This window comes from Notolabrus celidotus, chromosome 3 (genome assembly GCF_009762535.1).
Source record: "Notolabrus celidotus isolate fNotCel1 chromosome 3, fNotCel1.pri, whole genome shotgun sequence".
NCBI classification, from domain to species: Eukaryota; Metazoa; Chordata; class Actinopteri; order Labriformes; family Labridae; genus Notolabrus; species Notolabrus celidotus.
Genome location: NC_048274.1, coordinates 23,992,141 through 24,018,569, shown reverse-complemented (window position 1 = coordinate 24,018,569; position 26,429 = coordinate 23,992,141). Strand labels below are relative to the sequence as shown.

Genomic DNA, 26,429 nt, shown 5'->3' with positions numbered 1-26,429 from the left:
ATATGCATAGAAAGCCGGCAGGTTATGCGGGTGTGGGCTTAAAGCACAAAGGAGTGCGCTGGGCACGCCTGGAGCGCGCACCATGCACCTCATCATCCTGTGGACCTGTTGACTATAATAAGACGTAGTTTAAATTATTCTTTTACATCCATATTTCCTATCTAACCCAGGCATAATAGAAAATATGAACATTCCCCATTAGAGCCATGGGTGGCTATCCACTTTGGCCTTGTCCAGGAGAAAACCCACTATGGCCTTTCGTTTGTAAATGTCTAATGAAAAAAGAATTACATTGTCTTTCACCCTCTTGTACCTGATCGAAACCATTATCAACCTCAGGGATAACAAACCGGACCGCATTCCTGCCCCGCGCCACCTGTTACGGGTGTGTTTGGCTTTTTAAAAACGTCCTCAAGCGGGCGGAGCTAAGAGACGCAGCCTGTGATTGCATCCAGCAGCAGCGTGAACGCCATCTGTTCTTCTCTGCTTCCGTGAAATCCGACCCCAGTGTAAGTATATTTACTGTACACGAATTTAGACTCTTGCAGCTCTGAATCACTGTCGCTGTCAAGCATTTGGACTGTTGTGTCTCAGACGGGAGACCATTCATTGTCAGTGAGGTTTTACGCTCAGGCTATATGTGCGAGCGATGACAGGCGATTATCTGCACCCCCTAATACTTCATGATTAATAGAATTCTATTAACAACTCAAACACATTTTCCATGATCGCTGAAATTTGGCGCATAGATTATTTAATCAACCTAAGACACAGGCTGCTCGCTGTCACCGTGTAATAACGATTCAATCTAAGTCAGTTATTTGTTTCATGGTATTTTAAAGTGTTGGGTCCAAAGTCATTTTACATCAACGATATGGGGGTGAGATTTTGAGATGTGAGGCCAAGGTAATGAGGTGTTTACAGTGAGAGCAGCTGACCTTTAATTTGTAGTAGTCGACGGACGTTTAATTCGCTGGGACCAATCAGATGTCGAGGCGTGTATTACGTCATCATGATAAGCCCTTAGTATCCGTCTGCGTAATTATATCCATATTTTATGACAATAAAACGGAGATTGAGTTGAATTTGGAGAATATGTGTTTGTAAACTCGATAAAGGTTTACTTTTATATCTGACTGCGACCTGAAGAAGAAGACTCTTATAGGAAACATAGGAAGTAGGCGGGCTCTTAACTCAGGGAAGCCTCCAGCTGCTCTGTCATTGGCTCTAACTGAGGCTACGTTATTGTTTGAATGACTGGCGGTGGTACCAAACGTCAAAACAATAAATTGAGCTTTACTGAGTTTCAATCATAGGTTTCAATGAGGAATGCAGCATGTTTTCCGCTATGGAGCCGTCAACTCTTTGCGCGCTTTTGTGACTTTCTCAGCGTCTTTTTTTGTTTCAATTTCAAGACTATTTAAAGGGACGACATGGTGACCAAGAGGATCCGCTCGGAGTACATGAAGAAATTCAAAGACCCTAAATGGGAGACCTACACAAGATGTTATGAGGAGATGCTGAAGTACAGGCTGACCCGCAGGCTCCTGGAGCACACTCACAACCCCTGGTTCTGGACCGGCTCCGAAAGTGATTCAGATTCCGGAGGAAGGACTCCCCCTCCTCCTCCTAGTAAGAACCAGGTTCAGACTGAGACCAGCAGGGACCAACCGGCAGCGGAGGCTGAGCTGGAGGAGTGTGAGGGGGCGAGGAACACAGAACCTGTACCCCAAATGGCTCTCCAAGAGGGAGAGGAGACTGCAGACCTTGGTAAAAAAAGATTTGACTACTTTACAACCCCATTTATACAGTCTATGTGTACAACATATATGGATGTATAAGTAATATGCTTCTGTGCTTAATGATGGCTTTTACCTCACTACAGGCTCACAGCTTGAAAGTGCAAGAGTGGGAGACGAAGAGAGGGCCAGCAGCCAAGGGAATAAACAGAAAAAACTAATTCATGCAGGAGAAAACAGAGGTGATTTAAAACTGAGAAGTAGCCAGTGTGCCTTCCTCTGTGCCTTGCTTATAAATCTCAGTGTGATGTCAGGTGTGGGCCTCTTTCACATCACGATGAACAACAAAAACAGTATGGCAAAAGGTTACACTATCTTAGGGAACAGGACTACAAAAAAGTTTCACATTTCATCAAAAAACTTCTTGTCAAATTATTGTAAATGTAGTAATTCATGAACGTGTCAAAATCAATTGAACATCCAGCTCATGTCACAGAATAAGTCAAAGAAAGAGGATCAAGTATTTAACTTCAATCATTTAAAGATCAATCTGGAACACACCGAGTATGACTACCTGTTATTCACAAAAAAAAATAGGTTAAATTCTTCTCCAGATTCCACTCCAGTTTATTATTTGTCTATTAATGGAATATCTTCTGACTACAGAAGCCAGTTGTAGACTGTGTTATTCAGCTTGAATTCTTGCCTATTGAGAAAAGACTTACATTTTGAGAATTATTATTTATTTTCTGACTTTTTAAATAAAAATGTAGGAGAAGAAAATTCCCCCACATAGCAGGGTGTTAAACATCAATAACATATTACTACTAAAACCCTTGTGAGATCATTATGGGTTCTGACTCATGCGAATAAATAAGCGAACAACAAAGAAAAGTGACACAAGTGATAGAAAAAATATGACATGCATCATAATCATACATTTTAGAGTTTTTCCAAATAGTATTATTTAGAGTGGCACAGAATGTCGTAAAAAGTAAATACTGTTTTCACTCATGCACACAAATATTGCTAAAACATGAGGCTGAAAAATTAAACTGTGTTGGCTGAGTTGCTGAAACAGCCTTCCCACATGTTGATTTATTGTGTTTACAGCATCATTATCACTGGATTGTATGTTTTTTGTCTTAAAGTGTGCACAAGTAAAACATTTTTTGTCATCACACAGAGGCAACTCTGTTACAGATATAATAGACTCTTCTGCTGTTATTATTTGGTATTAAGTACTGTTTCATGTTTGTCTTTTGTATTTGTAGTGAGAGACACTGCTGGACGACAGCAGAATAAATCCTCCAGACCCTCAAAGCAAACATGGGGCACAGAGCGAGTGAGGCCTGCACCAGCCCGGCAGGCTGAAGAGGACTGTAAAGAGCCCAGACACCCTTTCGCTCTGTACGGTTCAGGAGAGAAAGCCGCAGACATGGCAGGCAGGAAGACCCACAATGTTGGCCCTGCTGCCTCCACTAATGAGGTAATGCCTCTCTCTGTCCTTCTTTAGATCTGCATGTGACAGCTTGTGTTTTGACAAGAGTTATCTGTGTGTGTCCCCCCCCCCTCCCCCTGTAGATCCATGACTCTGCCCTACGTGCCAAGACCAGGCGGGAGGTGGAGCGTCAGATCCAAACCCAGAAGATCGAGCGACGGAGAGCCAAGTCTGTCGATGTGAACAAGGCCAGAAAGTTGGTTCAACCGGAATACAACCCCTGGCTCACTGAGTACATGCGCTGCTTCTCTGCTCGCTCTCGATAGGACACACACAGTCCTACACATAATTCACAAATTCACTTACATCAGTGTGGTCACAGACAAAAAAACAAACTGAAATGAAGCCATTATTGCCTACCAATCCTGACGTTTACATACTCAGAGATGTTGAATAAAGAGTGAGATGATCAGCACTCACAAGAAGTCCTAAATGTGTATGCACTGTAAGGATGTGAGAAGACAAATCTTCCACTCTAGTTTAGTATTTTTTGATACAAAATTCCAATAACATATATTGAGAACAGGGTAGAAGAGACTCTTGAGAGTAATTTTTAGAAAGTAAATGTAATATTTCAATGAGAAATAAATATATTTTGGAGCAATTTCAAAAGTCCCTTTAAACACAGACTGAATATATTCTATACAGGGATATCAGAGGACAATATACTTACACAGGGGTGATACAGACTTCATACCTTGGTAGAAACACCTCTGAGATAAGTGTGATTCAACAAACATAAAGAATGTACATACACGTATTATGTACACACTAATGTGATCAAATGGTTAGTATCCTTGCAGCTTTTGTTGCTGGTAGTTGCTTTCTTGCGTGTGCTGAGTGCTCAGTATTGACTGATATATAGAGATGTCTGTTTAAGAATTTTAAAGCCAATGATTTGATCAGATCACTTTGTGCTGTGTGAAGTGGCACTTGTGGATTTTCTATGATTTTTGTATCAGAGCTCACTGAGTTGGTTTAGATGGATGGTGATTCACACTCTGTACTGTATGCTTAGAACCAAGTCCTCTCCCAGCCATTAACACTTTCACATCTTACTGACTGTGAATAGATTTATAAAACATGTCTCATTGTGTCTGTTGTATGTACAGTGAACTATCTCTCTGGTGCTATCACAGTCTGAAAAAAGTGGTGTTGGATTTGAAGTCAATGGGTGGCATTGAACAGTGGGTTTCTGTGGTCATGTGTACTTTATCACCAGAATGTGAACCATAAGGTTTTCTTCAAAGTGTAGCTATCAAAGGGTTCATTATTGGCGCCACACTGTTTTACTCTTGTTACTGAATGTGCTTAGGACCAAAACGTGGAACCTTATTACAAAAAAGATGAATACATATTCCCTATATTTAGAGCATACTCTCTAAAGCTTGACCAAATCAGAGAGAGCACTTTGATAGAAAACCAGTTCTCTGGGATTAATTGTAAAGAGCACCCTACTAGCCTTCAGATAGTCATGTAACTCATCTGGTGACTCTGTTTGATTGTTTTTGTGAATGTGAAGAACATCAGACAGAAGAAGACAATACTTGACATAATGTAATAAACTTTGGCTGTCAACATCAGAATGAAAGGAAATCAGGTTGATCTTAGTTTCCTTATCTTGTGCCATAAAAAACCTGACTTCATTTTGTTTCCTTTTGGAACTCAAATGAACAAGTCATTGTTATGAATGAATGTTATTATACAGACAAAAGGATGAGAGGAGTGGAGAACTGTGCTTTACATTTTACTTTTTTTAAGTATTTTAGTTTCATTCAAGTTACTCTTGCTTCAGTATTACAGTGCTCACTTATAGGTTGGTTTATATTTTCAGTGTTAAAGTTTTACTGTGATGTAGTTTTAATGACAGTCATGAGTGTGTGCAATATTAGAATATTTATATTTCAGCCATAGTGGATTGTTTTAGATATGGTGGACTTTGACAATCTCCAAGAGCTGAAGAGAAACAAGTTGATTTACTTCTTCTTCTTTTTCTTCCTCTTTTTATCATTATTATTGGAAGTTGCATAGACCAAACTGCACAGTAAGATATTCTAATTACTTCTGAGCGAATTTACACCTCTTTTCTTTCTGTAATTTTTTTTCTTGCAGAGATCAAAGCCTAAGTATTTTTTTTTGACATCTTAGATGCTTGTCTCAATATAAATCAGGGGTGATTGATAATAATACATCAAATTTACTGAGTCCATGGTGGGTGTACAGATGTATTTTTAATGTTCTCATTATAGACTTTAAAGAAACTGTGTGCACTAATTTGCTTTGTTTAGAGGGAAAAATGTTGAAGTGCTAAATGGTGAAATGTAGAGCTGTTAATAAAACACTTTAAAACCTTTTTATGAGCAGTCATTTGTTTATCAGTCTGATAAAAGAAATTGTTCTGAATAGTCTTAGATATTCTCATAGGTTCCTCTGAGACGCTGCCGTAGACTTCCTTCTGCTGTGGACGTTCCAGACTCCAGCTTATACGGACGTGCTGGACTCCAGCGGCAACAGCTACTACTACTACTACTACTACTACTACTACAATTAATCTCATCACTATCATCTCTCTGTCTCTTATTCTAGCCCTATTTCCAACCCCAGCTCGGTCGAAGCAGATGTCTGTCTAACATGAGTCTGGTTCTGCTCGAGGTTTCTGCCTGTTAAAAGGAAGTTTTTCTTTGTCGCTGTAACTAGCTAAATACTGCGAGGTGCAATGCTCATGGTGGATTAAGATGAGATAAGACTGAGTCTTATCCTGTCTTGGTGTTGGGTCTTTGTTAATAATTTGATAGAGTGGTCTAGACCTCCTATGTTTGTAAAAGCGTCTTGAGATAACGTTTGTTGTGATTTGGCACTGTACAAATTAAGATTTATTGATTGATATTGAAACTACAGTCGCCCCAAATGGCCAAACAACAATAAATCTGAAAACACAACAGCAAAAAGAAAATCCAACAATAAAACACAACAACATTAACTTCTAACTGAAAATGTAGGTATCTGCTGTGACAGGTTTGTTGCTGATTGGACGAACGCACTGTCCAGGAGCTTATGTTGTTTTCTGATTTGTTATGTTTTACTTTTTTGTTGTTTGTTGCGTTCTCTTTTATGTGTGAATCTCTCAGACATTATCAATAAAGTAAAAGACGGTTTAGAAATCATAGATTATACCAAGGAAAATGCTTTTCAAACTCGATCCTGTATCTGTAGTAGTTTTTTATTCTAAAAACATATGCTTTTATCATACACAATAAATTAAAAATCCATGATATTCATAATGACAAGAGTAAACCAGACATACATACAGTAAATATAAACAAAGGACTTCATGAACACAAACACAAGACAGCAACCTGACATGGAGCAGCCAAAGCCATCAGATCTGATGTGAAACACTTGTACAGGTTGAAGTGTGCTTGATTTAAAGGAGGAATGCGTTGTTTTGAAACAGTGGACACTGAGGATCTTTGAAGACAAAAATACAGTCAAACACACACCCCATAGATTCATAGATTCATGTTAAAACTTGAAATGCATTCAGTAAGTATTAACCCACAGCTGGCGGCAGACGCTGAGGTACTCATGTAAACAGGCAACATTAAGAAATGACTAAGATCAGAGTCATAGCTGAAATCTTTCTGATAGAAAAGTGTATCAGATGAATCATTTAACTGAAGGATTGGTGTGTAAATAATGATGATGTGTTACTCTCACACTCAAAGAGATGTGATACTATAACAGAAAGCCAGTGTAAGCTCTGAATGTTTGCCTTTGTCTTTTTTTTTTTTTTTTAAATCTATGAGCTTGAAATATGATGGAACAGCCTTTTGTCATATAAACGTGATAGTCCTCATTATCTCCTCATTTACACATAAACATCATTGCTGCAAACAGCACTGCTCATCCATACTGCTCACACATCAGCAGCGTATAGTAGCTTAACATGATAATAATACAGTGGAGCATGAAAGAGATGTTGAATATGACTTCTACTTCAATATACATATATCTCTTCATAATGAAATACTCTGATATTCTGTTTGAGAAAACATGCGTCACTCTCTATATACAGAAAACACTGTACAGTGTGTAAGATACTGTGGGGGGAGTGGGAGAGAGGGGGCTGAGCAAATTGTCAGGCAGGTGAACAGGTGTGCAGAGGTGCAGGCAGGTAACAGAGAGGATGCTGGGATGTTCATAATGCAGGTAAGAAGAAGAAGAAGAAGGATGAAGGAGTGGTAGGTGTGCTGATGAAGAGTAACATGGCATACTGAGAGGCTAAGTGTAAAGAAAGAGTGACTTGTGTATACAGGGTGTGAAAATGTATGAATAGGTAGCAGACTGTTAGTGCAGGTGGAGGGAGGAAGAAGCTCACTGTGGGATGCTGGGAGGTTTTTTAAATATGTCGCAGTCAAAGGGAAAGTTCAACAGTTAGGTGATTTTTTTTTCAAGATTAGGTGATAACATCGATGCCTCTTGTCTGTGTTTTAGGGGTCAGCTTAGAGGCTGGAAGCAATTAGCTTCTAACTCTGCATATGAACATGCTTCCTTTAAAACCCCGGGGAGGGACTTGCCATGGACATCGACGGACATGTCTGCATATAGCTGCATCAGCATCTTCTTCTAAATCACAGCTGAAAACATGTTTATATCGAAAGGCCTTCCTGTGATATTGTTTTATCCACGATGTTACATTTATTTTTAATCTACTTTTATTCATGGTTTTCTTTTATTCACTCTTTGTTTTACTGATTTTAATTGTTTAATTGCTTTTAGTAGTTTCTCTTTAACTCTTTTTTCAGCTGTTCCTCTTAAATTGTCTTGCCAGCCCATATACCCCCCCCCCCCCATGCTTTGTTCTCTTTATTGTGGGTTTTTATGATGTAAAGCACTTTTTAATGTCTGTTTTGATAAGTGCTTTATAGATAAACTTTATTATTATATAATTGTTATATCAGTTTTAACCTTCAAGCGCAGGATATGTCAAAAACCTTTTAAAGAAATGTCCAAAATATCTTAAAACCACATTTTCTGTGTTGGTAGATACCTGCATGTAGGTGTCAGTCAGCACAAGATGTATTAAATAAAAACATATTTTTAAGTAATATATTTTGATATTTTATGCCATTATTTAGAGAGGACAGGACTGTGAATAGAGCAGGAAACAAGGAGACAGTGTGGGGGAATGAAATACGGGAAAGGGGCCGCAGGCTTGAATCAGACCCCCGTCACCTGCTACATGGGTTAGAAAATTAACCACTTGGCTAAATCTACACCGCCTTTCAAAAACTGTCTTAAAGGGGAAAGTCATAGTTTTCTTTCAGATACAACATTAAGTTGCTGACACCTTTAAATCCAACAAAAAGACGGATTTAGCCTGTTTGTAAAATTTGATAACGCAAGAAAACAAACTGTGGATTATTCCTGGTGGTAATGACAAGAGAGAAACCAAAGTGTACTTTGTTTGCAGGTAAGCAGAACGAAGTGAAGGATGAAAACATCTTACAGACATGTTGGTAATTCACATCCTGATTGGAGGGCTTTTCGGGGGTTTGGTCCAATCATAGAGCAGAATTATGAAGGGTATAGGGTAGGTGGAATATGGTTACCATGGATTTGCTCAGAGTTCTGTGGAGGGGGCGTGGCAAGGAAGTCTTTTTGGCTCTCTGCAGGTGTAGCCGTGACAAGGGAGGTTCAAAAGTTTCTGAAGATTCTGAAGGTTTGGGGTTAAAGGTCAAATCGAGGATCAGAGAGGAGTCATCGGCACAGCATCCTGAGCCCACGATCGTTTGGGTCCCCCCATGAGGCTGACCCTCTTCTGGTCTTCACAAACCTGTCTGAAACGCACTAACCACACACACACACACACACACACACACACACACACACACACACACACACACACAAACACACAAACACACACACACACACACACACACACACACACACACACACACACACACACACACACATCATAGGCACAGAGAGGAAATGAAAAAGGTAAGATAGCTGTAAGCAGTAGTCTTTGGGATATAAAGGCGAGCAAGAAATTTGGATAAGAAATAAGCAAACAAACACTAACACCCAAAAGCTGCAGCTGAGAATAGAAGCCAGAGAAAAGCTGTTCACTCTTGTTTAACTCTCCTGTTGCGTTCGTTTCTCTGGAACAGCAATAATGTTCCTAGGTCAATTTGACCCAGGGCATATTCAATTATCCAAGTGTCAGAACCCCAAAAAATCCCAACACACTTTTTTCTTTAATCTAATTTTTAACTCCATTATTAACCATTTAAATCCAGATTTGGTCCATTGGTGTTCTTTAATTCTCACAGATCAGGGTTCAATGAGGATAACTCGTTTTTCATTGAAATTAATGTTAAAAGTTTTTTTTACTGTACATTGGAAAGCCTTAAATATGAATACAATCGTTTGACATGACAGATTTTTGTTCATTTAAAAAAAAAAAAATTTAATCTTTTCATCTTATGAAGTGTTGTTGATAAATTAACATGACACCTCTTCTGTCACATGCTTTCCAAAATTTTATGCTGCATTAGCTGGTTTGGAAGGCATATATTGCCTAAAATAGACTTTAAAAAGGGTAAATTTGACCCACAACACAACAGGAGGGTTAATAAGCATAAGCCAAACACTAAAGGATCAGAAATTAATAGATGGATAAAATAACTACAGAGAGAAGACCATGACCTGTGAAAACAGAGTCTGACTCATGAATTTGAAGTCTTTTTAACAACACAAAACAAAACTATTAAAAATAAAGGCTTTAGGGGAGGTGAGGTAATGTTATGTTACATTACGTGAAGTGAGGTGAGGTGAGGTGAGGTGAGGTGAGGTGAGGTGAGGTGAGGTTGGGTCATTCATGCAGTAATTGAGTCGGCCTTTTTCTACACTGACAAAAACAAGACGAGAGATGAAGGGACTACAGTGCTTGATACTGAAAGGGTAACCCCGTGTAAAAACAACTTATCCTTTATCTTTGAAGTTATAGCCAATCAGCAACTATGTGTTTTCCTAAAATGGCCTTATATTCTGAATGTGCATCAAACAGAGGTTTGTAAATCACATCATGAGTGACAGGCGTGTGGAGGACAAACAGCGTCTGACAGCAGCAGATGCACAGCGCTGAGAGCAATGAGCAGAATGTCAAGTGGCTCCACAGGCAGCCTGAAAGCTTTGAGACTCCTAATGTGGAGGGGAACTGCGGATAAATACTTCTTCTGTGGTGTAAAAACAACCAAAAATACCTCCGTCACATCACACACACAGCACAAACAGAAACAGGTGCACACACAGGTCCTTTACCTTGTCCATGTATGTGACTGAGCACCTCCACTAGCAGCCACAGTCCTGCGTACCCTGTGGCTGAGCACGACGAGGAGAACGGAGCTGTCGTAACGCAGCATCACCATACTGGATACCTGAACCCATCCTCTCTGGATCCAGCTCTCCTGAAAGTAAGAGAAGAAGGGAAGTCAAATTTGTTCATGAGAGCTGCAACAGTGTGTGGTCTTTATAGTCTGGGGATTAGGGGTCAAAGGTGAGGATGGTGGTTCCTACCTGACTCTATCTTGTTGAGGATTTTGCGAGCACACTGCACAAAGGCCTCTTCCACATTCTCCCCTGTCAAAGCGCTGGTCTCCAGGAACATTAGCTCTGACAAACACACACACACACACACGCAAACACACTCCTTTGAAACTTCACACTTCAATCAGTTTACGCTGAGCAGCATGATTCTTTGAAGTATAATGCAATCATTTCAGAAGAATGAACACAATCTGCAGATCTCACCATTCTCCTGTGCAAAGCGTGATGCCTCCAGGAACGTGACCTCCCTGTCAGCGTCCAGGTCCTTCTTGTTTCCGCACAGGATGATGACGATGTTCTGACTGGCAAGCATCCGGGCATCGCTGAGCCATGTGGTCAGGGCGTTGTACGTCTCTCTGCTGCAGTGAGCAGAGACGGAGAGGCAGCAGGAAGACACAGGTTATATTTAGGGAAAGAGAGCGGAGCTGCATGAAAAACAAGGGACTTGATATGGAGGTGATCTGAAAACAAGTTCTGTGATTGGCTGATGTACCTGGTGATGTCATAGACCAGCAGGGCTCCTGCTGCTCCTCTGTAGTAACTCCTGGTCACAGACCTGACACACACAGACGCACAAATGAAGATAGATTTAACAAAATGAGCCAGTGGTCAGTTGTTACTAGTGTTGTAGTCAAGACCACATTAACCAAGACCAAGACATGTCCCAGTGCACTGAGACCAAGACAAGACCAAGACATTTAGGGATCGAGACTGAGTCAAGACCAAGACCACGGCAGGGCAAGACTGAGACAAGACCACATATCAATGAAAAATCATTATAAGAGTTAACAAAATAAAAGACTTCTGTTTGTTTTATTTAAGTTTGCTTTGAATACTATTGATAGCAACCAACACGGTTTGGTTTTGTCTTTGTTGCCTTTCTTTCGACTCCTTAAGTTTCAATTTTCTCTTATCACAGTAACGACAGGGACTCAGAGTGCATCAGTGGTGGTCTGGACCGGTCTTGATATAAAATATGGAGTCCGCCCAGTCCGAGACCGAGTAAAAATGTTTTTGATTCCGAGACGAGACCTGAAATAAGTGGTCTTGATATAAAATCAGTCTCCGGTCTCGGAGACCGGTCTTGAGTCCAACACTAGCAGTTACATATGGTAACTTCCATTTCCTCTCGGTTTTTCATTGTCCTCATTTGAAGCGCGAAATGAGAACATGTCCGCTCATTCTGAAGCAGAAATTTTGGCTTTACATGCAGAAAGAGTTAGCTAAACTAAATGAAGCTAGTGACTGTTTGAGACAGGATGAAGAGGTTACTTCAACAGATGAATCCTACCTGTTATGTTTTATTAGTCAGAGCTAATGTAGGTCACCTTTACAGTTAAAAACAAACATCTCACTACAAATACAATGTGAGCAAAAAAATCTAAAAGCAAATATAGATTTTTTAAATTATTGAACTCTCTTTAATCACCATCCATGACTGTGGTCCATCTCTTCTTTCTAATGTGACCATGTTGCATCCCATAATGTACTCCCGCTTTTGAGTTTGAAAGTCACACATTTTCCTAGTCCAAACTAATTTGCAACACCTTGTTAATAAAGGCTTTGTGTTTGCATTAGGCAGTGTCATAGAAATAACTTGTTTTGCCTGTAACCCAAAATCAGGTGTTACAAAAGCAGATTTTTCTAAGTTGAAGATTTTTAGAGTTGAATACATTGAGTTGGATCAGGAAATATGCCAACCAGCAGGGACTCTTCTTTACCTGAACCTCTCTTGTCCTGCAGTGTCCCAAATCTGCAGTTTGACCATCTTGTTGACCACATTGATAATCTTGGAGCCAAACTCGACTCCAATCGTGTGGTTGGATTCATCTTTGACTGAAAAACACAAAAAGGCAAATGTTGCATTTTGTAATACTAGCAGTACACATCATAATTATACCCTGAAATCTATCTTTTTATTGAGGAAAACACACTGAATCAGACTGAAGTTTACTGTCCACACTTAAAAAATCTCTTGCAAGATAATGTCTCAGAATTACATTAAAATGGATAACCCTTTATCACATGTCATACTTAGGTGTTGCTTCTTAATTAACACTCATTGCACAGAATATAGGCATTTGTCTGGGGAGTGCTAGCTCTAGGACTTTTGATTTTTTTAAATTTGATGTCTTTATTTTAAACATGTAAAAGTAAAATAAAAAAAAAAAACGTACAAGTAAAAAATAATAAATAGTTATACAAAAAAACCCCAAATCAATCAGTTCCATTAGCAAGCACTGAAACATTTTACTTTACATGTGCGGAAAGGAGTAGGAAGAAGTTAAAACTCATCTAATCCTACCCCTTTATTCACTATTGGACTCTTAGACAAAACTTCTGTCGTGCTGCACATGCATTAACAATAAAAGCATGTGTGTCTTTCATGTTTTGGACTTACATCTCTTCTCAATGAACTGGTGCAGTAGACAGGATTTGCCTGTTCCGGCATTCCCAATCACCAGGAATTTAAACAGGAAATCTGAGATAGGAATACAGAAAGGATGATGAGTACATGCACAAGATAACACAAGACTGTCTGTCTGTTACAGCAATGGAGACTGTTATAACAGAGTCCAACCAAGACATCAGCCGATCTGAGTTTATAACACAATATTTGGTTATCACAGTTGTAGAAGTATACATGTCAACTCACGAATATAAAAAAACTGCAGAAATATCAATCTTATGTTAATTATTATGTAGAAATAGTTTAAGCATTATTATGCTTTTCACAGAGGATTTTTTTCCATTTTCTGCAGTGAAGTTTTCAGCTCTCTCTCTTTTACTTTTCAAGAGCTAAATGTGGAGAAATGTTGCTGTTGTTTTCAGTGTGCACAACTTTACAAACGACGTCCCATAGTTAAATGTTAAATGAACAGTAATTGTCATGGGAATTGTCTTTCAAGCGTTGCATTTTATTATTATTTTTTTGAATCACTGAAAGTATCGGTATCGGTAATCGACTAAATTGCCAAAAAAGTATTCAGTATCGTATCGAATCATATAAGTGTGGTATCTCTGCTGGACACACTTCCACCATTTGTATACGACATGGGTTAATTCAATTCAAGGTTAAACATAGAATTAATTACTCCAACGACAGATATGCCAAAAACAATACTGTTATTCAGGCCTTTCCTTCACATAATCAGTTCCACTTTTGCCCCCACTATGATACCCATGCTTGAGAAAGACACAGATACACAGAGAGGCAGATCTGGCAGATCAGCTCTATCACCCCACAGCCTGGTCCCCGGTGTCACCTCCTGTCACCTCCTCTAACCCCAGTGAGGATTCACAACCTCACAAACTCGACACATTTAGTCACAGGGATCTCTACTAAATAAACTATGTGGTATTACTAACGCTGACATGGCATTTTCTAAGGCCACAGCCTTTACTAAAGGCTCGGTTAGCCTGCCAGCTATCTGTTTACGATGGGAGAAATCTCTGTCGGCACACCTGCCTCAGACCCTCAGACCCCATCCCGGAGTCTGCCTGAAGATAAGAGGTGGACTCTGAAAACCTTCTCACCATATGACTCCGACATCACCACCCTGGCGCTCTGACACTTCACAGGAGGAACGAGAGGAAAACTATTTGACAGATGGAGAGCTAGCTTTGTAAAGGGAAATATTCCTGTTGGTGGTTTCCGCGGATTCCAGCTGATTTTCCCATCCGACTTCCCGTACGTGCTCTGGACTTTCAAAATAAAAGCCCCCCTTAGCTGACAAAACATGTTAGTGTTTTCAGATGATCACAGGGTGGCGCTAACAATACACTCCAACAACTACAGTATATTTAGTCTTTGAGAACATTCAGTCACATAAAATCTGTCAGAATTATTTATTTCATGTTGGAAACAATGCCTAAAATTGACGAACGTGGACTCTCATGTTCGTAATTGCTATGCCCCTGAAAATTAAACTTTATGCAAATAGTAAAACAAGGCTGTCAGACCACTTACGTATTAGTTCATATACCATTTTTGCAGCTAAACTCTGTATACATACAACCTTTACATACACGAGATAAATACATTTGTAAATACAATCTAGAACATGTGGATTGTTTACATAAATTTTGTTACATTTTTGTTTACATAAATTCACACATAAGTCATACTCCATCATCTCATCCCGAACTCTCTCTCTTGACTGCTGCTGGCATTATAATGCATAATATACTGTATTATAATTGTCTTGCCATATTATATTATGTTACATTACATTATTATTCTAACTACAACTCATGGGCATATTACATACCCATATTATTTTTATTTATTGCTTAATTTGTCATTACCAACCATAATCACACCATGTCAACCTGTCACTACTGACATTTTATAATACTGCCTGTAATTTCTTCTATTTAATTTAAATTCCATTTGTAACATTGCATATATCTAAATTGTATTCTAGCTTTATTTATCTATTTTTATTTTTACTTTTTTATTTTATTTTATTTTTATTTTTATTTATTCTATTTTATTTTATTCTTACTTATTGTACTTATGTTTGGGCTGCTGTAACAACTGAATTCCCCCCCGGATCAATAAAGTAATATCTTATTTTATCTTATCTTATCTTAAATTGTCACCATATTTATATTCATACTTTGAACGACTGTGGCTCGGTTGTGCTCCTTTATTTTAACATGTTAATGGATATTTCCTATAACAATAAACACTCCTTATATAATATAATATAATATAATAGAATATAATATAATAGAATAGAATAGAATAGAATAGAATAGAATAGAATAGAATAGAATAGAATGTCTTTTTTCTCACTCACCCTCCACCACAGCAGGGGGCGTCCACGTTCCTTAACCAACGACAAAATAACACACGAAGAAGAATACGAAGACGAGGCTACTGAGCTAGCCTAACCGAAGGTTTAATTTTCAGTAATATGGCGACTGTGCTCCCCGTGAGACCTCCCTGCGATAGCAACCCTGCTACTCCTGGAGCACAATCCATAAAGGTGACGTTTACATTTCAATAAAACATGGATAATAATGTGCTTTGCTCAGGAAGAACTAAATCATCGCATGCTCAGCTAGAGGCTGGTTAGCTATCAGACGGCTATCTTCGTCATTGAATGACAATAATCGACTTTAGCGTCACCTCTTTGTTTTTAATGAGCACAGATCGAGAGCATTTACAACACTGTGTTCACACTTTATTTTCCATGCCAAAGCAAGATATACCATATCAAATTGTTCAGCTAAAAGTGGTTTGACATAAAAAAATGTTAGGTTTATTTTTCTCTGTCACAACTTTGCCAACTAACTCTACCTGTTTTGTTCCACTCTGACATGTTTTGCTTTCAGAAACACACGTGGTCTGCGCTTAAAATACTCTGTTGTTGGTCATGTAGTATTTCAGGACTCCGCTTTAATGAGCTAGCTGTTTTTTATTCAAGGGGAAATATCTCCTTTAATCAGAATTTCCGACTATGCTTGTATTATTGAAGAAACAGCCTAAACGTGCCTTATACTACCAAGTTCTGCCCTGTACGGTGACCTTGAGTGCTAAGAAAGGCGCCTTTATAAATGAAAACAATGCATTAAGTTGGAGTAAATGTTGCGCCACATATTAGATAATAATAGTGCCAACTGAAGAACAACATCAACAGCTTCACTCAGAGAAAGAAGGGGTCAGTAAACATGAGGAAATCATAATCTTGGTTTTATTTTCTCACTAATGACACTAATGACGAACAACACAATTCAAACAAGCTTGCACTACTCATTATTTATAGTTAATTATCTATCTATTTATTATTGCTGCTGATATTTTATTATAAACCTGCACCGGTATTCCTTTTTAGACTTGTATATTGCTGCTATTGTGTACTGTACTGTGTATATATAACCTGTGATTTTTTATCTTTTGTACCTACGTGCTGCTTTTTCTGTCCTTTGGTGTTACCTGGCTGCTGGAATCTCAATTTCCTGAGGGAACCTTCCCAAAGGATTAATAAAGTTTCTATCTATCTATCTATCTATCTATCTATCTATCTATCTATCTATCTATCTATCTATCTATCTATCTATCTATCACTATTAGGTCCACTTTGTAAAGGCAAGCATTAGTGGAAATTGCTGATAGTATCATGTCATTTTTAAACGTACAAGATCGAATCTGTGGCTTTTTATTCTTTCATCTGTAGGAGGATGTTATAGAAGAAGTGTCCAATGATGGCAGCCAGCCTCCTAAGAGAAGAAGGATGGGTTCAGGGGACAGTTCTCGAAGCTGTGACACTTCTAGTCAAGACCTAGGGTAGGTTTGTTTACAACAGAGCCATATACCTAAGGGGCTGGAAAAAAAACACAAAGAACGCATCTTTTAATGTTTATTTTTGTTCCAAAAACAACCCTCCTCCCAGCCCGACATATTTCCCAGCAGAAAACCTGACAGAGTATAAGTGGCCTCCAGATGACACAGGAGAGTATTACATGTTACAGGAGCAGGTCAGCGAATACCTGGGAGTCACATCCTTCAAGAGGAAATACCCTGGTAAGACTGGAGTAATATTATTAGATAATACGATACCTGTTCAAAGGTTTTAGTGAAGTTATTTTTTCTTATTCATCTGATGTATAGAATGAGGCCTCCTTTATTTTAACTATAAAATGTTTGTTGACTACTCTGCAGATATGGAGAGAAGAGACTTGTCCCACAAAGAGAAGCTTTACCTGCGTGAACAGAACGTCATAACTGAGACACAGTGTACTCTGGGTAAGAACGAAATCTTTAACACTGAGATCACTTTAAATTGTTGCACTACATTGAATTCTTCCAGGATATACTTCCCTACTTTGTTGATAAGATATCCTCCGTGTGTCTGTTGTGTTCAGGCCTGACAGCTCTTCGAAGTGATGAAGTGATAGATCTGATGATAAAGGAGTATCCTGTCAAACACTCTGAGTATTCAGTCATACTGCAAGAGAGAGAACGACAGAGAATAGCAAAAGAGTATTCTGTAAGTTTAAAAACCAAAGTAATATTATTTATAATTATGGTGTTCTGATTTAAGTCTTCTCACGTGCATATTGTTTATCTGTTGCCTTTCATATAGCAAATGCAGACGCAGAACCCTCAGAAGGTTGAGGCCAGCAAGGTTCCCGAGTACATTAAGAAAGCGGCTAAAAAAGCTGCAGAGTTCAACAGTAACTTCAACAGAGAGCGTATGGAAGAGAGGAGAGCATACTTTGACCTCCAGACACATGTAAGTCCAACGTGGGAAAATAGATGCTGAAGATAATGAAGGATTTATTCTTAAATTGTAAAGAGAACTGTCTCTGAGAATAACACTAAATGGTTAACACTCCTTGTGACCTTACCGTAGAAAAAAGAGCATTTTGTGTTGTTTGCTTCTGACTTGTCGTCATGTCCTGTGTTTTGTCTCAGATTATTCAGGTGCCTCAGGGCAGGTTCAAAGTGCTGGCTCCAGACCTGACAAGGACAGGTCCTTACCCTGTGGCTCTCATTCCAGGACAGTTCCAGGACTACTATAAAAGGTACCTGCAAAAAGATAATTTGCTAACTTTGTGGCTCTTTTCGCATCCATGCTGCTATACCACAATAGTATGACCCTATGAATAAATGAAAGTTGTTTTTTTGGATAGTGTACTGTCTGTATTTTGTCTACATCTTTGTGTTGTGCCTGACAGGTACTCTCCCAATGAGCTGCGATACTTGCCATTGAACACGGCACTGTTTGAGCCTCCACTGGATCCAGAGCTGCCTGCCCTGGACTCAGAACCTGATTCAGATGATGCTGAGGATGGAAAGGATGATAAAAAGAACAAGAACTCATCTGTAAGAGTTGAAGCTGTGCTTATATAGCAGTCTGAATCTATACCAGATAATGCATTCATCCCATAGACTGTATAAATAATGGACGTCGTATCCGTGACGTCACCCATCTCTTCCTGAGCACTGTTTTGAAGCCAATCGACGGCGGTCGTAATCTTAATATCTTCTGAACCGTCACGTTAGAAAAAAAATCACCCCCCGTACAGTGTGTGCCGATAGAGAAATAAGCTACGTAGAGCCAAGCCATTTTTTTGATCCAGGCTGTTAACATGTTTATTAATGCTGCAAAGATCATCTTTTTTGAATTGGTGTGTATGTGGTTTCTGGTGTTTCTGCAGCCAGCCTCAAGTGGATTCTCAATGTATTGCAATTTATAACACTTCCTCATGGGCTTCATAGTTTGAGACCGGAGGTTGCTTCTCGATTCATCCTAGATTCATTTAGACCTCAACATGGAAATGCATGATTATAAATCACTGTTAGATCCCTCATCCTTCAATCTTCTTCCCTCTTCTTTCCTCTCCAGGACAGTTCTTCAGGAAACGCATCAGACATGGAGAGCCAGGAGGGAGGAAGTGGACCTGGCAACAAGTCCAAGGCCAAAGACAGGACATCCACGCCGGGAAAAGACGGCAGCCACCGCCACTCAGCCTCCCACAAAGCCACCCCAGGGTACAAGGTAGAGGACAAAACCACCTGAACTCTTCTCCAACAACAGCAGCAGCACTTTTCTACCCCCTCCTCCTCTTTCTACTTCTACCACTCCCTTACTCCATCCATCCTGCTTCCCCTCCCTAGCTTTCTTCACTTTGTTCTCCAGCTTCTACAGTTTGTCAGCTTCTTAGCTGGGACAATGTGGTCCACACAAACACATAAAACACACACATTACCCACTCCCACAGGGAGGGCCTGTCTTCACTTTGGTTTTTTTTATGATTACCATGTGACTTTTTTTCCCCCATCTTCGTATCAGACTGTGAGCAATAAGAACATTTTAAAGGAACAATCCGCTTGTTTCTTTTTCACTGCACTTTCACTTTTTTTGTGTTTTCAGCAAAGACAAATTTGAACTTTAAAAATATTTTTCCTTTTTAATGTCTTCAATATACCTCTTGTCTGTCCTCACTTGTCTAAAAAGATACATCTGAGACAAGTCAGGGGATGTTTTGGCTGCTAGTTTTCCTTTTTCATTTTTGAAAAACAAAGTCTTTTTGTTATACTGATATAGAAAATATAAACCACAGACAGTTTGTGGTTGCTTTTAAGAATAGTTATTGTTAAACACTAGAGAACCTTTTATATTTAAAGTGTTGAATACACTTAACCGTCATGTTTGAAGTATGTTCTGCTATGATAATATATGCTATGTTTATACACCATGTGATGTACTGTTAATCTGTTAATAAGTATCAGACAGCTGTTTGACATGGGCCCTACTTGTCCCCGTAATGTCAAGTTGAAGAGGTGAGGAGTTGTTGACCGTGTTCACACTGCTGCTGAGCTGAACGACTAGTGGTCTCAGTGAGTGTCTCTCTGGGTTTAGAGCCCTCACATGGAAGGACCTTTCTTAAACAAGCAGCCAGTGGCTCGTCTCTGGTTGCTGTTTTAAGTAGACGCCTTCAGTTGAGGGGCTGTTGGTGGGAAACAAATGAACCATTCTTTCCTTTACTTTCTCTTTTATTTGACCAACACTTACTGCTGGAAAAAGAACATTTCCAATACATTAAATACACTGGTATCAATGAAAGTATGATGGGCTTGGTTTTTTCCAATTAAGTTCAGCTCAGCTTTGAGGTGTGGGCATGGTCCATTTTTAGAGTCTGTTTAAAATAGTCACCAGTTTTAGCATGGGTAAGTTTGATTTAACTTCAGTTTAAAGCTTTTTATTATTTTTACCAGATCATTCTGCAGGCATTGCATGCTGGTACATTACTGTTAAATACGTCAGTATAATAAAACCCCTTGATTGTACCAATATTTGACGATGATACAAGCTCCAAGAAACAGAACAGCCATGAGGCAAGTCTTCAGTTATTATTATCCATTAGTTTGTAACTGAAGACTTGACCTCTAGGGGTCAAATGTACCGCACCTTTTGAACTGCTGACATATTTACAGAAAGTCCCAGTAGAGGAAAGTTAAAGCATTTCTACTGATAGCACAAGTTACAGCTGATTAACGTTACTCCGCTCTGGTCTGCTACCATGGACAGTTTGTGCAGTGGTTTCTGATGACCTCATGATGAGTGATGTGCTATTTTACAAACAAGTCATGAATAAAAACCAACCATGAACAACAAAGGTTGAATTAGATTGACTAAATGTGTCTACAGAAGTATTTTCTTCATACTGTGATACATGTTGCATGTCCCATACATGTTAAACCATCAATGTGATGTGTTCAGCTTAATGAGTCCAGAAATCAATCACTGTGGTTCACACGCCTTACTTTTTTTTTTAAGGGTAGAAAGGACATTATAAATTATCAAAGCTTATTCATTCATGAGTTATGAGGCACGGCTAGGAGGTTAGCAAGTCAATGAATGTAACAATGAGATCTTGCAACAATATAAACAACTGATGTTGAATCAGTGCAAACAATCAGATGTGAATGAGTGTGTGTATCCGTCTGTCTGTATGGCTGTTTTCGAAACCGCCTTCTATACTAGCAGTACGTACTGATTTGGCCAAAATTCAGGATGTAGTATGGAGTATGTGAACAAGAGCAAAATCTGCAGTATTCCAAAACTTCCCGGATGTCTTACTGATTTAGTAAATGTCTCAGTATGCATCGGACCAGTCTGCCTTGCATACTGTTTCCCACAATGCACAGCCCTAATGTTCCCCTTTTTCTTTATTCTTCTTTTTTGACGGGGACAATTTGTTTTTAGGTGCTGTGAAAATTATTTAATTCCATATAAACCACTTCTTAACTTTTTAAATCATTATAGGATGCTAAAGAAGCAGTTTTGCTATCAGCTTGGCCAATACTACATACTACATACTACATACTACCTTCACACGCAGTATACAGTATGCATACTGCATTTCTCGTTAGCATGAAGCAGGCCGTTTCAAAAACAGCCCTTGTCTCTGTGTCTGGATCCTACAAAGTGCTGAGAACTTTATAATGTCATATGAAAGCTGTTGAGAGTAAACACACTTCAAAGTGAGTCATTACAGATTTACCTCTTTTAATTCCAAACAGTTTACATTATTCAGTTTGCAAATCACACCAGCTGATATTACTTGATGTGGTTTCCACCGAGTGAATGTTTGGAGTTCGAGCAGCTTGTGTGAACATTTCATACAGATATAATTACTTTAGTTTCGAGTTCATTAAGATGTGTTTGCATGTGTACAGTGGATACTTCAATATCTTCCTTCAGCTCCTCTTATTTTTCCAGTTTCCCTCTCCTGCTGCTGTCTATCATTAGATTAGCCCTCTGCTTTGTTTCTAGTCTGTGATTTTCACCATTACCAAACCATGTACCTTGTTGATTCATAGTTTTGTCCCCATGGCTTTTAGATTTAGTCTGACCTGCTCTCATCTTGTTGGGGGACATTTGGATATAGGATGTCACTACTGAACCTGTTGTAGGCTAAAAAAACAAACACAGGTTTGCTAACCAGAATAAAAGGGGAAAATAAATGTATTACATGTGTACATGTTTTGATTTTATCAGGGTTGTTATAAAGACTGTGCTGAAACAACCTCTGCTTACATACATGCTGGACTTAAAACAAATGATAAAGGCTGTTGCAGCTCACATTCAAAGTCCTGCACAGCATTCCAGTTTTAGAAGCTTGCTATAGAAGTGTTTAAGGTTTAAATGTCTCCCTGTATGGCATCCTGGTTTAAATGTCCCTAACTCTTCTTGTCTCTTTCCTCTGGTCCTGTCTTCTCTTCCCGTTAAACTGAAAGGTGTTTGGCAATAGAGAGCAACTTTTCTTGAGCTCATATCAGCGTCCGATAGCATTTAGCAATCGCACATGATTAGAAAGGGTGATACAGGGTTCTTTCCAGTAAATAAAATAGCCCTGCAATGTGCTTGAACTTGGTGTGGTGGTAATCAAGCCATTACTTGAAAATAAGTGACGATATAGCTGCTCTACATTACAGATTTGACATGTTTACAAGATAGAGAGCATATATAGGTAACCTGAGATTAATAAAATGTTCTGTAATTTGCACACTGACATAGAATATAATGAAGACCCGTTTAATGTTCTGAGGCCACATGTTTCAAACTCCGATATTAACCTGGATGGCAGCTCTAATGCCATGTGATCAAATCTGTTTTCAGTGTATGAATGTTTAACGAGCATAAATCAATCAAAATGTCTGACCCAAATCAGTTTGTTTTTTCTCCAGCCGTGGAACATTTGTTGAACTACTTTATTGTCCATGACTTTAGAAATATTGTGGTTTTATAGCATTATTCTGCCCTTGCAGCCTAAGGTCATTCCCAATGCTATATGTGGCATTTGCCAGAAGGGTAAAGAGGCCAACAAGAAGGGCAAACCGGAGGCTCTCATTCACTGCTCCCAATGTGATAACAGCGGTAAGTTCACACTGTTCATTTTTAAAGGATAATTTCCTGTTTTTTAGATTTAGATCAACATTTGACAAACATCGATAAAGTGTATTCATAAATGGTGATCCCTAGAATTTAATTGTTATTGATAGGAGCAGTTACCGTTCACCTGGATCCCATTTTATTGTGTCTAAAGAGTTTGACCTCAAAGCAAAAGTTTTTATGAATGTAAAGAAAAGTTTGTTTAATCTAAAGTGATGTTTAGAATCCATTTAAAAAGACTGATGATTGTTTGTGTGATTATTAATGGGAAAGCTGGCTCCTCAGTATCATTAATCGATATTTTTCACAGTCACCAGATAGTCAATTTGATAATTATGTCACACATTCAATGAGAGACTGTGTTTTTCGATAGTGTAGTTTAATATCTGTGTCTCTGTGCGTCTGTCTGCCTCTGTGCATGTGTCTCCGTGTCCACAAACTTCAGGCCACCCGACCTGCCTGGACATGAGTAAGGATCTGGTGAGTGTGATCCAGACTTACCGCTGGCAGTGTATGGAGTGTAAAACCTGCACCGTGTGCCAGCAGCCCCACCATGAGGACGAAATGATGTTCTGTGACAAATGCGACAGAGGGTACCACACGTTCTGCGTGGGCATGGACTCCATACCTACTGGTGAGTTGTTCTTTATGTTTTTATGTAAAATAGAGTTGAGAACATTTTCAGAATCAGAAATACTTTATTTATCCCAGGGGTGGGAGAATTCAGTCAATAAGTTATAAAAATACAATAATAAGCGATGTAGAAAATAAATGCATGGTTGAAATCCCAGGAGATCAGGAAGAGGGCACTCTGGTGGTCTGTCTGGAGTCTGGCTATGGCAGCGTTGAAAACGTTGAGATGTGATTGACAACTATGACCATGCAGAGAAAGTTAAGGGTCTGCAGCAATTAAACAGCATGTCTAGTAAGAATGAATTCTCTCTGTCTCCGCAGGTCTCTGGGTGTGTGAAGTTTGCGACAAAGATTTCAACACGCCCAAGAAGAAGGGAGGAGCGAAAACACCCAAGAAAGTGAAATCAGCTAAAAAATAATGAACTTCAACTATAACCACAGTACCTGGACCAAACTCTACACTAATGCACTGTCTTTGGTCTCATTATTTTCCAAAGCCTTTTAATTGACAAAGGTCACATGATTGTGATCCAAAACTTAACAAGTGTAGCCTGTCCTCTGAACAGGAAAGATTCAAATACAAGATCTTTACCTGCTCTGACTCTACTCAATCACGGGTGACAACAAACATATTTAACTTATTTTTGAACCAGTAGAGAAACAGAACGCTTCATCTTGTAATCTGTAGGTCTACATTTAAATGATTAATCCCGAGCAAACATTAACTTAAGCATAGCAACCGCTGAAAACTGATTGAACTCCAGAGACCATAAATGTATACATAGTGTTAACTGCTGCACTGTAAATGAGATTCCTCCATCGTAAACCCTGCCACCTGTTGACCACTTTCAACACCAGTGCATTCTTTTGTCTTAAACTGATGAGTTTCTTCTCCATTGTAACATTCCTGCAGTGGTGCGCTGTTTGAATGAAAACAGTTTCATTTGAACAAACATGGTGCTTTTGATCCAAACTACTGAAACAATCAATGTCAATAAGAGCTTACTTTTGTAAATCAGCTTCTTTCAAACAACATTTTTTGGTTGTTTTTTTCTCTCTCATAAACTAAAGTTTGTATTTTGGATTAACATGTATTTAACGAGCCAGGCCAGTGAGGAGCAATGTTACCTTAAGTCCTAAATGATAACATGATGCTAATGATCCTGTGTTATGACATGTAATAGACACTGACTTTGGTACTCAGCAGTCATCAGGTATTTATGTGCAAGTCTTGAGTGCTAAATCAATTTGTTTTCATTTTGTTGCCATCCACGTTTAATAATCAAACATGTAACCACTTTGTAATACATTACATTTCAACACCAGTCAGCTCTTATCAGCTGGCTGTTGAAAGAACATTTTTCATTGTTTTTTTTATTTTTGTAACTTGAGTTTGTTTGTTTTGTATCTTGTTTCAGTAAACATTTTGTTCTGGAATATTTGTTACTAAAAATGTCAGTCACTGAATTAGGATGTCTTTTTTTCAATAAAACTACTTCAAAGAGTGTTTCTTTCATGACCTTTTGTGAATCATATGAAAGAGGAGTTGGTGTGCTCTCTCAAAAAAACTCAGTGCTGACCCAAAGTAGACAATATATGTGAAAGATATCAGCACTCGCAATAAAGTTCAAAACTTTTAATGTCAGAAATTCACAGTAGCTTATAGAAATGAACACGTTTCACCCCTGTTGTGAACCATGTTGCATGAAATCCCAGGAAAACATATTTAATAAACTGAAAAGTATATGTGTGATTCCTATGCATATTGACTAGAAACATAGAAGTATTTTCTTATTATATTTTGCCCATGATGAGTTAACATTATATAGTTTTGGTGCATTTAGATGTGACAGATCTGGTCTAATATTTCTTCCAATACTGTACGGCAATCTAAATGCTGCTGCCGTAACTTCTTCCACTATTATTACCACCTTCAAGATGTTGTATGTTAATTTTGTTCAGTCCATATCCATGACACTTTTTTTTCTTTCCTTTGTAACTTATATTGCCATTTTATGTCAGATATCAGCTGCTTTAAGTTGTGTTAAAAGCACATTAGCACCTAAGCATCCGCAAATTCACTTAAAGTCATGCCTGAATTTAGAGATATTTTTGCTGCCATCAAGTGGAACTGTTCTGGTATTTAAACCTCCCCATGTGTTCATGTTTACCATAAAGTATCACTTTTTTTAAAACAGAACCAGCAACAGCATAATCTCAAGTCTTGTTTCACGAACCCTCAAAGAGAAGTTTTGTCAGGCTATTCTGTTTGACTCATTAGTCCCTAATCTAACATCTTTTTGATTAGTAATGCAGTAACCTCTCTTTAAGGGTATAAATTATTAAAGATAAGTTTGAACAGTTGTTCCATTTAGGCCAGGGGTGTCAAACATGCGGCCGGCAGGGCAAAACCGGCCCGCTAGAGTTTCTAATCTGGCCCGCGGATCGACTTTGCAAAGTGAAAAAATTACAGAGAAGACATTAACTGCAATTTTTCAATAAAAGTAACTACTATTTCAGATTTGTTCTCTG

At 38.8% G+C, this 26,429-nt stretch overlaps 3 protein-coding genes across 4 annotated transcripts; 2 read left to right on the top strand and 1 right to left on the bottom strand.

Moving 5' to 3' along the window:
• Positions 1–442: 442 nt before the first annotated feature.
• On the top strand, positions 443–5,593 carry ccsapb (centriole, cilia and spindle-associated protein b). The gene is made up of 4 exons (XM_034679276.1): positions 443–1,770; positions 1,886–1,981; positions 3,014–3,228; positions 3,324–5,593. The coding sequence occupies exons 1-4, from the start codon at positions 1,434–1,436 to the stop codon at positions 3,504–3,506; spliced, it is 831 nt and encodes a 276-aa protein (XP_034535167.1). The 5' UTR covers positions 443–1,433; the 3' UTR covers positions 3,507–5,593.
• An 849-nt stretch (positions 5,594–6,442) lies between these two features.
• On the bottom strand, positions 6,443–14,547 carry LOC117810836 (ras-related protein Rab-4A). 2 transcript variants are annotated; one of them, XM_034680819.1, is made up of 8 exons: positions 14,389–14,547; positions 13,253–13,333; positions 12,573–12,687; positions 11,345–11,407; positions 11,056–11,210; positions 10,822–10,917; positions 10,567–10,712; positions 6,443–9,090 (listed from the first exon to the last, which is right to left on the bottom strand). In XM_034680819.1, exons 1-7 carry the CDS (start codon positions 14,402–14,404, stop codon positions 10,597–10,599), a joined length of 642 nt encoding a protein of 213 aa, XP_034536710.1. In that variant the 5' UTR covers positions 14,405–14,547; the 3' UTR covers positions 6,443–9,090; positions 10,567–10,596. The 2 variants fall into 2 exon arrangements, with proteins under 2 accessions (XP_034536710.1, XP_034536709.1); XM_034680818.1 differs by having other exon boundaries at positions 6,443–9,080; positions 14,389–14,515.
• A 1,143-nt stretch (positions 14,548–15,690) lies between these two features.
• On the top strand, positions 15,691–25,404 carry phf10 (PHD finger protein 10). The gene is made up of 12 exons (XM_034680126.1): positions 15,691–15,845; positions 17,037–17,146; positions 17,253–17,383; positions 17,522–17,605; positions 17,725–17,849; positions 17,946–18,095; positions 18,278–18,387; positions 18,541–18,688; positions 19,212–19,364; positions 23,141–23,249; positions 23,710–23,898; positions 24,219–25,404. The coding sequence occupies exons 1-12, from the start codon at positions 15,774–15,776 to the stop codon at positions 24,314–24,316; spliced, it is 1,479 nt and encodes a 492-aa protein (XP_034536017.1). The 5' UTR covers positions 15,691–15,773; the 3' UTR covers positions 24,317–25,404.
• The last annotated feature ends 1,025 nt before the right edge of the window (positions 25,405–26,429 follow it).